The sequence below is a fragment of the Lates calcarifer genome, linkage group LG17 (genome assembly GCF_001640805.2).
Source record: "Lates calcarifer isolate ASB-BC8 linkage group LG17, TLL_Latcal_v3, whole genome shotgun sequence".
Classification (NCBI taxonomy): domain Eukaryota; kingdom Metazoa; phylum Chordata; class Actinopteri; family Centropomidae; genus Lates; species Lates calcarifer.
Genome location: NC_066849.1, coordinates 3105339 through 3116686, shown reverse-complemented (window position 1 = coordinate 3116686; position 11348 = coordinate 3105339). Strand labels below are relative to the sequence as shown.

Here is an 11348-nt window from a genome sequence, read left to right as displayed (position 1 = left end):
AAGTGAGAAAACGCAACAGAGCAATTTGTCTCTACAGGTAGATATAGCAAATGTCTATTGTGCAAAGATAAAGAATTCATGCAGCACAGCTTAGAGCTGTGATAGCTGCAGTGCTAAATTCTTTATGGAGAGAATATAAACACAAGACATAAACAAAACCGACATCAATGTCTGGAATGTTGGATTTGCTGGGAGAAGAGCTTAGAGTTTGGAGGAGAGTTACAGGAGCCTTGAGGACAGAAAATGGATGCAGATAAGGTATTTCCTGTGATTATATAATGCTGATTACCTTGAGGCACTTTGAGTGGGCAGATAAAAAAAATCCCATTTCCATATAAGAACAAACAAACAACAACCTTGCTGATGCAGAGATGAAGGCAGCAGCACCACTGGAGTCCACAGAGAATATGACAGAGAAATACTGAGATAGATGGGCTTTTCCAATCAGATACTGATTACAGTAATGTTGTATAGTATAGATAAATATGCACAGTGTGCAATATAATGAAGGCCCTCTGCACAAACATAACCTTTCAGATTAATTAACACTGGAGAACATCTGTGGTGCTTTTACATTTCCATGCCTAAATCATATTTACCATTCATTAAACACAATAAACCTTGCTCAGTCTTACAGCCCACACCTGCTCATTACCTTGTTGTTCCATTAACATCCAGCCAAACCCAATAAGAGGCCTGGCAACGAATGAAAGGAAGTATCTGATATGCAGCCCAACAGAAATCGTTTTCCATGTCAACATTCCTTGATTTTGGAACAGTTTGTACCATGATGGAATTATCATTAACAAAAATCCTGGGGGGGGCATAAGGCATAAGAAATAACTGTTGTTATCCTTCCCCCTTATGGTGATAGTCCTGTATTACAGCTTTACAGTTAGCCTATATCCAGCTTTCACTCAGGATACTAAAGACAGGAATATTCAGAACATGTGGGAATGAATAAAAAAATCTGGTGATATTTATGTTTTTCTTAACGTTGTCATAGAGTTCCACTGTTGAACTACTGAAAACACATCTCTGGGTCACTGGTTGTTCCCTTATTACCATGAACACACACTGTACTTTACTCAGCCCCACATACACTTGAGAACAAAATGTGTATCAATCAGAAGCAGAATGTAGTCCCTGATAAATGCACTCCTGTTTGAGTAGTGTATATATCACACTAGGATCAAAGTGAAAAATGAAAAAGTGAAAAATGGCCTGTCTATTTTGCTGAAATCTCATTTCAGTGACTCAAAATGTCACTCAGTAGTTTGCCCCTAGTTAGCCCCTATGTGCTTGTATGCATGCCTGACAAAGCTGGACAATGGATGGTGTCCTGGGGTATCTCCTCCCAGATCTGGACCAGGGCATCACTGAGCTCCTGGACAGTCTGAGGTGCAACCTGGCGGTGTTGGATGGACCGAAACATAATGTTGCGGAGGTGTTCTATTGGATTTAGGTCAGGTGAGCGTGGGGGCCAGTCCTCCAGGAACTGCCTGCATACTGTTGCCACATGAGGCCGAGCATTGTTGTGCACCAGGAGGAACCCAGGACCCACTGCACCAGTGTAGGGTCTGACAGTGGGTCCAAGGATTTTATCCTGATACCTAATGGCAGTCAGGGTGCCGTTGTCTATCCTGTAGAGGTCTGTGCATCCCTCCATGGCTATGCCTCCCCAGACCATCACTGACCCACCACCAAACCAGTCATGCTGAACAATGTTATAGGCAGCATAATGTTCTCCATGGCTTCTCCAGACCCTTTCACGTCTGTCACATTTGCTCAGGGTGAACCTGCTCTCATCTGTGAAAAGCACAGGGCGCCAGTGGCGGACCTGCCGATTCTGGTGTTCTATGGCAAATGCCAATCAAGCTCCACAGTGCCGGGCAGTGAGCACAGGGCCCACTAGAGGACCCTCAGGCCACCCTCATGAAGTCTGTTTCTGATTGTTTGGTCAGAGACATTCACACCAGTGGCCTGCTGGAGGTCATGTTGTGGGGCTTTGGCAGTGCTCATCCTGTTCCTCCTTGGTCCTGCTGATGAGTTAAGGACCTGCCTGTCTCCTGGAATGTCCTCCATACTCTTGAGACTCATGCTAGCAATAGTGACACTGACCCCAGCCAAATGTCAGAAAAGATAAGGAGGGAAAAAAAAGTCAGTGGCCTCTACCTGTAAAACCATTCCTGTTTTGGGGGTCGTCTCATTGTTGGCCCTCTAGTGCACCTGTTGTTAATTTCATTAACACCAAAGCAGCTGAAACTGATTAACAACCCTCTCTGCTACTTAACTGACCAGATCAATATCCCAGAAGTTTAATTGACTTGATGCTATACTCTGATTAAAAAGTGTTCCTTTAATATATGTAATATATATATATATATATATATAAAACCAGAGTGCTCAGTTCATATACCCGGAGTGCTTATCAAGCTCATTTACACACATCAGATCACAGATGGCAGTGAGCTACCACTCAAGGTGCTGGTCTCATCACCAGAAACATTTTTTTGGGTTTGTTGTTTTGTCTGCATTTCACTATTTTTTCTGCTCATAACAGGCACATTATGTGAAATTGCTGCATTGGTTATATTTAGTTAGGACTGTGAAATCCTGCTCTTCAGTTCTGTGAAATCTGTGGGGAAAGCACCTCCTTTATTTGCACTGACATAATGGTCACTGGCAAAGATATTAAAAAGATATTAAACTTACACATATACCTGAATTATTCCAATTAAACCATCATCCACTGGTCTCTATAAAACTGCAGTTTTACCTCAGCAATATGGACTTACTCTTCATGTACGATACCCTTCCTTTGAAACAAAACTAGTGTATTTACTCACAGATGGTTTAAGTCATTTGGTGTTTTTTTGAGTGATGTCAGTTTTTACAATTTACAAGTTCAGGATTCTCTCAAAATATTTTATACACAACATATGCAAAGACAAATGTATTTATGGAACAGCATTTCTGGAAATATGTTGTTCACATTTCATACTGCATAATAGATGATGTAATGGTAATGGACTGTTTATAGAGTTTGTCTTTTTCAACTAAATGCAGATGCACATTCACACACATTCAGCATATTTATATATTATGAGCTTCTAAACATCAACACATTCACACACGATGTGAAACACACACATCGAGCAATTTTCAGTATCTGCAAGATACTCGCATGCAGACTGAGAGCGGAATCGAACACGACTCTGATGGTGACGACTGCTCTACTCTAAGCGTGTTAAGAGTGTTTTTTATAAATGCAATGACTAATGTTTTAATTATGAGCCTATAAAATGAGACACTGAAATATTATGTGCAGTGACCCTACTATGTTCTGAGAACAGTCCATAGTCAGTACTAGACACCTCAGTTGAAGCCTCCAGAGGACACACCATAACACAGCAAGACACACTGCAGCCACATGGTCAGGCTTGTGGACACTGAGCTGCTGAATCAGGGATCAACAGTGCTATATGGTTTACTTTTATTTCTATTTAATTTTTTTGTCATGTGCATATATGGGGATTTCTGGCAACACAATCAGTTCATTGTAGATAAGTGTATCAAATGTTTTCACTCACATTCTCACACTGCAGCCTTTTATGGATCACTCCTGAAACTGGAGTACCCTGAAGGAAGAGGTGTTTCTTCCTGAAATAGATCTCCTATCATTTAATAAACTTTCTTTTTCTTCTTCTTTTATGTTTTTAAATGACAATGATTCCTTGTGTGTGTAAAGAAAGTGAGAACATCAGGAAACAACAGAAAACACCTGAATGACAAAGGACCTATGATTTTATATTAGGTCTAAAATACCAGATTAGTTTATGGAGATAATAATGTCTTTGTGCTACATCCAGTGTGTTTACTTATTCAGTATGTGGCTTTACACAGTAAAGATACTATTGTTGGTAAGCATGTCTAATTCTGATTCTCCACAGATGCTTGTCGTATACTATAGTATCCACTATTTCATAAGGTTTGGGTTTAAATTTTCAAAATAAAAGTGACTTTGTTTGTGTTTCTGCATGTGGCCAGCCTGAAGGGAGGAGGTGGAGACTAAGAAAGTGCGAGTCACACTGCAGGAACAAGAAAAGAAGCCACAGAAAGCCCAGGAGGGGAGTGACCTTCATGCAGGGACATGTGCCAAAGTAATAATAGCACAGGAAGTTGAAAACATAGAGCACGGCCTTGAACATGAATTGCTTATTAAACATGATTTAAGGGAGATCAGCCTACTTCTATGTCTAATCGCTTCAATCACTTCAAGCACTAGATGGGTGCCAATAACACAGGAGCATGACAAAATGTTCTGTTTTCATCAATCATGGTGCAGTACAGTCCAGTGAGCAGCATACAGAGGACATAATGGCTCTCAATTGGTGTTTGTGCAGTAAATCTTGACACCATAATTACAGTACAAAGCTGCTGCCAATTAAACGCCCCCTACAGCACCTCTCCTCTCACTGCAGTGCACAGCCAGTCATCAAAACACCACACTCGCTCAGGCCGGAAAAAAAACAAACAAACAAAAAAAAACTTCAGTGTGCCTCAGGAAACGTCTCTTTGCAATGGGCAGCCTAATACATTTGTGCAAGTGAAGAAGAAGGCAGTGCATTGTGAGCACATTTTGAAATGTATAGTAGTTGTAAACAAAATAATAACTACTCCCAAACTTAAAAACTGGCTTTATGTGTAGGGTCTGTGTGAATCAAACATTCATGTCCTTGCAAATACAGTATGACTTAATGCCAAGACAAAAGTATGTTCACACTGACCAATATCAATCTGCTGAGCAGCAGTGGCTCAAAATATTCTAAATCTTTACAGAAATGATAGATTACAAGATCTCCACTATTAACCTGCACCATGCACCTACTCCCACCTCAAGTGAAGTCAAGTCAAAATTAATTAAAAATGCATTATCACACAAGAGTGTCTCAATACAGAAATAGTGGACTATACAATTACTAGAGTTTCACAAATATAGATAGGTAAAGATAAAATAGATGAGAGGTTAGCCCATGTAGTGCTATATAGGTCAGGATGAACACCTACAAATCAGCTTTGGTATGTATGGGTAGTAAGTGGAATGATATGATTAAATTCTGGTGCTAAGCCAAATTCTCGCAGCAGTGTTGCAGGCTATTTATAGATGAGTGGGATAGGCAAGAGAAGAGAAAATTACAATAATCAAGCCATGATGAGATGAATGCATGGATCAAAAATCTCTCTCAGATAATGAGAGAACTTAGCAGATTCTGGGTGATATAGAGACAGTGAGAAGCCATCTTATCAGATTTGGAATTCAAGTAATTAGGACAGGTCAAATATGACACCAAGACCTTCGATATCAAAATAATAATAATATAACCCCCAATCCTAAAGTATAAAGATATAGAAATATAAAAAATATACTCCATCAATAATAAACCAATATGTACATATTTAGTATTTTTATATATATAGTATATTCTGGTTCGTTTAACACTTTTGTTTAACTGTATAAAGTTAGAAGACATCCAATATTAGACATGGCTGAATTGGCATGTAAATGCATATCATTAGCATAACAATGAAAATGAATTTCATTAATAAGAGTAATACTACATAATGGTAAGATATACACTTACTGAGCACATTATTAGGAACAACATACTGGCACTGGGCAAGGCTGCACTTTTCTCTCAAAACAGCCTCAGTTCACTGTGGCATGGATTCCAAAACATTCTGAGATTCTGGCCCATGTTGACATGATTGCATCACATCATCTCTGCAGATTTGTCCCCTGCATACACAGTGAATATCCTTATTTGAATACTGTTCTTATCCATTTCATAGCAAAAAACACTCAACTAAGTAAAGAGAAACAACAGTCCATCATTATTTTAAGACATGAAGGTCAGTCAATCCAGAAAATTCCAAGAACTTTAAATGTATCCTCAAATAGAGTTGTGAAAACCATCAGACGCTATGATGAAACTGGCTCTCATTAGAGTTACCAGCCTCAGAAACCACAAATTAACAGCACCTCAGATTAGAGCCCACATAACTGCTTCACAGGGTTCAAGTAGCAGACACATCTCAACATCAACTGTTCAGAGGAGACTGTGTGAATCAGACCTTCATGGACAAATTGCTGCAAAGAAACCACTATTAAGGAACAACAACAACAAGAAGAGGTAGAATATCTTGGGCCAAGAAACACAAGGAATGGACATTAGACCAGGGAAAATCTGTACCTTGGTCTGATGAGTCCAAATTTGAGATTTTTGGTTCCATGTCTTCATGAGACACAGAAAAGGTGAGCAGATGGTTTCTACATGTGTGGTTCCCACCATGAAGCATGGAGGAGGAGGAGGAGGAGGAGGTGTGATAATGTGGGGCTGCTTTGCTGGTCACGCTGTTGGTGATTTATTCAAAATTCAAGGTGCACTTAACCAGTATGGCTGCCACAGCAGTCTGCAGCAACATGCCATCCCATCTGGTTTGAGCTTAGTGAGACCAGCATTTGTTTTTCAACAGGACAATGGCCCCAAACACACCTCCAGGCTATGTAAGGGCTACTTGACCAAGGAGAGTGATGGAGTGCTGCGTCAGATGACCTGGCCTCCACAATTACCTGACCTAAACCCAACTGGAATGGTTGGGGATGAGTTGGACTGCAGAATGAAGGCAAAGCAGCCAACAAGTGCTCAGCACCTCTCTTTCAAGTTGGAAAACCATTCCAGGTGAGTACCTCATGAATTTGCTGAGAGAATGCCAGGAGTGTGCAAAGCTGTCATCAAAACAATAAGTGGCTACTTTGGAGAATCTAAAATATAAAATATATTCTGGTTTGTTTAACACTTTTTTGTTTACTACATAATTCCATATCTGTTCCTATCATAGTTCTAATGTTTTCAATATTAATCTAATGTAGAAAGTAATAAAAATAAATCCTTGAATGAGAAGGTGTGTCCAAACTTTTGACTGGTACTGTATGTGAATATATTGCAATCATTCTGTCTCAGAAAGAATGAGTGTTTGCATGGCCTGTGGGAATAAGCATGTGAGGATCATTCACATGGAGCTGAATAGTACTTCATTTACCTCCTAAGTAGGTCACTGACATGCACACAGGCTGACTACTTTCACATATGATATGCTCTGTAACAAGATTACACAGACTGAGTTATAAGGACTCTGCTTTGTTTGCTGCCATTGCTATTGTTTCTTGATTGGTGGTGAGTAGAAGAGAAAACATACAGTGTGTTTGTGCCTGTCTCACTTAAAAGATGTCCAAGTTTTCTTGGTTTCTACCTTGTGTTCATGTTTGGATTATCCTATCATGGGCCTGGCCTGTTTAGGCCAGAAACATTTTTATTTTAGATTTATTTTAGATGCTGTTGCCAATATAATATCACGAATAGCACACTGTTGTCACTGCTATGGTTTCATATTAGTCAGGTCATGTTCTCTAGCTGTTTTTAAATTTGTCCTCAGGTGTGAATAAAGACAGTTGTTTCATTTGTTTTAAATCCTCCAAAGCTGGCTGACTTCTGCTGTTGCTCAGAACGTTGAGTAAGTGTAAAAATGATCAGTTATGCTCAGAGGCTTTGTGAAGCCAGTCTTATGACTTGCCATTTGTAATGGCGTGTACTGAGAAGTTGCTGTTCTCAGATGAATTCTAGACACGTGCTGGGGTTGTGGCCTATAAAAAGTCAAATATCATCAACCATACAGTTCATTTGCAAACGAACCAGTGTTTCATGTGCTGCAGCAGCAGACAGAGGATTTGAAAGTGGAATCTTATCGGATGTTGAAATCGTTTCAGCTTGCATCTTATTTTCACTGAGGTTGTTGGCTATTGTGTCATCACTCATTCAGCGTCCAGGTGTTTCAGGTTGATTTTTAACACGCAATATGAGCAAGTATCACCCTGAGCTGAGCCAGAGGGAGCAGGAGTTACTGAAAATCCGTCGAGACAGTGACACGAAAGCGGCTGAACTTGTCAAGATGGAGAAGATGTTGCAGCAGACCAAGAACCTGCTTGACAAAAAGACAGAGTCTGGTTCAGAGAGCATGGGCTACCAGGAAAACATGGGTCTGTATCGCAATTAGAATTGTCTAACTTCATTGCTCACTGCTTCACTGCTCCTGTGTTTTGAAAATTCTGCTGGTAGCCACTTGTGTTGCTGTTTGTGACTGTGTTTTCTGGTTGCCTGTTTCAGTGGAGGACCTGGAGGAAAAAGTGCGCTCCAGCAGACGGTACAGGAGAAACTCTCTCCATCACACACAGATGCTGGAGAGCCAGATGAAAACAGTGAAAGGTGAGTTGGTGGGCACACTGGACCATCTTCAGGAGCTGAGGAACGTCTTGCGCCGCTCCCAGCAGAAAGCAGAAGAGCGCAAAGCGGCGATGGAGAAGCTGGCAGCAGGGCTCAGGTGAAGCACCTGCTCTGCCACTGCTGTTAATACGAAACAAGGTTTTGACCTTTTCAAGCTCCAGTACACCAGCTGAGGGTCTGACCTGACACCCTTCATCCTGCCAACGAAGCTGTGCAGAGATCGCATCTAACAAGACCGCACCCACACACTGGTTGAATGGTAGAAGAAAGAGACTTGAGCTGCTGTGTTGGTCCTCACCCTTCTCCATCTCTGAAGCGAGGCCATCATTTGGCATCACTGAAGACTACATTTGAAGTATCCATGGTAATTCAGAAGCTGCTTCTAACAATTGATTAAAAATTGTGTCCCCCCTTTTACTCCCTTTTATTTAATGACTCACGTAATTATTTATATAGGGCTACATATTGACCTGCTTTGAATTTGTCCGTTTTTGCTTCGCACTTAATTCTCTGTCTCTTCTGGAAACAATCTGAAGATGATTATAAGTCATTGCTGCTTATAACTCTGAAAAGGACAAGAACAATTTTGAAACCATATTGAATTACACACACATCGTTCCATAGTTCTGTGATGTTCTAATATGGAAATATAGAGATCAACTATCTCAGAGGTAATGATGATTATTCATGAACCCAATTTTAATTACTTTAACCCTTCCAATTAATTCTTCTATATGAATCTATATGAATTTTATACAAATATTTGTATCTACATCTACAGAATATAAACAGAACATATACGTGATAAACATCACAGACATCATGTCTTTTGGATCTGGCAAAAAAACAGTCATAACATAACAGTTGTAGCAGTTTGTATTTTAAATGAACTCTCAATCATTTATTGTCAGAGACATGTGAGATGTGAACATTAAATAGTGTGTTACAGACAGATCTGAAGAGTTTTATGCATAAGGATTTTTCCCCAGATGACAGTAAAGTGTGTCCAGTGCTGTGCAGAAGCTTTCAGTGCTTTGGCTCCCTCTGGGATCAATAGTCTGTTGTCTGTTTTCTGCGGTGAGTCATCTGAAAGCTCTATTTGCGCTTTCCCTGTGGCTGAGATGTGATCACATCTAATTTAACACAGCTTGTTTCACAAAGTGTCACATGCTGTGAGGCTGCGAGGGGATTTCATTTGCTGACCCTGACCTGGACATTTAACAGAGCAAAGTCATATTCATTTAATACAACTGTATGTTATCTCATGTTTCCTATTAATTCCTATTCCCTCCTAATTCATGCAGCCCTAAACACCCTCATACCTTTGCAAATATGTAAGTGATGAATATAGTGATGTATATATGAATATTATTGTAATTGTTATTAATACTGGTGTAGGTTTGTAGCTGTATGTGAGATGCTCATGTGTCTGTATATTTAACTGAGGTACAAATGTGATCCAAAGCTGATCTGTGATCACTTGGGGAAGAAGAAAGATTACAAGGAACCACAACAAACGTTCAACGTCACATGGTGATGACATCGTATCACCTTAAAAGGAAAAGTTAATTATTTTATTTCATTATTTCTAATAGTGCAGAGGTGGTTTTGAGACAAATGTAGATGATCACAACAAATTACCCTGTAGGGGGCACTAGAGACTTGTCAGTGAGCAGTCTGGAAAAGAAACATTTCAAACTCTGCTCCTTTAAGACCACATATCTGGAATCATTTGATTTTATTTTGAATTTATAAATGTTTTTAACTATAATTGAATGGCTCTGTGTCAGTAAAGCCTGCAAGATTATCAAAGACCCCAGCCAGCCCAGTCACAGACTGTTTCAGCTGCTGCCATCTGGCAAGCAGTACTGCAGACTCAAGGGTGAGACCTGCAAGGCTCCAGGACACTTTTTTTCCTTCCAGGCAACCAAGTTCACGAGCAATCGATACTAGAAATTACAAACTAGAATGGCAACAAGAGCACATAACACCACCAAGTTAAGGAGAGTGATAAACAATTCCTTAATCCACCCCTTTATACAGAATCACACCAAAATCTATTGGGTTCTTCCCTGGCCATCCTTCCCCTAAGTTTGGTGCAAATCAGCTCTGTGCTTTTATGCTTCTATGGAGAAGGCAAAATGGCTGTCATCCAACTTCACTACCAATGCTACCAATGCCTTTCCACTGAGAGGAGGAGGAAGAGAAAACAGGTTAGTCTGCCTGCCAACAATACTCTTTGTTTAAGTCTAATTTAGTCTTGGAAGTCTTTTCAACAGCTTTCTATAAGTTTTGAGGCACCACCTACACTTTAGCCACAGGAATTATGAGCTCATTCACCCTCCATCACACAAATTATTCTGTTATATACTTGCATATGTTGCATAATGACCTAACCATTGTATTTTGGAAGAAGTGGTGACACGACTTCAGAAGATTTGATAAATGCTCTGGAATTGTTTGTGTGAGTTGGTGCTAAGTTTACTTTATATGCTACCAGAGCTGTGACAAATGTCCTTGTTATGACAGTTTTGCAATTTTTGCATTCACTAAAACCAAAAAGCCCTGAACAATGAATGTGGTGATCATAGCCTTGTTATCACTGGATTTTTGAAATACTCAAAGATATTTACTTGCAGAGTTATTGTTATAAACACCTCATAAACAGCTCTTTAGTTAAAGCCTCTAACAGAATAAACTCACTGCAACTTTTGTTCATTTTCTGAGATATCTGCTGCTTCCTAATGGATTTTCATGGCGCTCACAGCAAAAATTATATTTACAAAAATCATTAGCTCAGTCTATCCATCCTTTAAATGTGTACACCAGTAATTAACTATGGATTTAAGCATGGGGACTCCCAAGATGCAAATTTTTAAAAACAATTATTAAAATGAGTGCATTAGGGGCTGGAGCATACTGACCTTTCAGTGCAGATACAGATACCGGCTACACTGGGGAATATCACATAATTTGACAAGAGAAGCACATAACACACACTCCCAT

At 39.8% G+C, this 11348-nt stretch overlaps 1 protein-coding gene across 1 annotated transcript; it reads left to right on the top strand.

Annotated features, from left to right (window-relative positions):
• Nucleotides 1-7753: 7753 nt before the first annotated feature.
• si:ch73-389b16.1 (uncharacterized) lies at nucleotides 7754-11055 on the top strand. Its single transcript, XM_051077259.1, has 2 exons — nucleotides 7754-8098; nucleotides 8226-11055. The coding sequence occupies exons 1-2, from the start codon at nucleotides 7918-7920 to the stop codon at nucleotides 8441-8443; spliced, it is 399 nt and encodes a 132-aa protein (XP_050933216.1). The 5' UTR covers nucleotides 7754-7917; the 3' UTR covers nucleotides 8444-11055.
• Nucleotides 11056-11348: the final 293 nt, after the last annotated feature.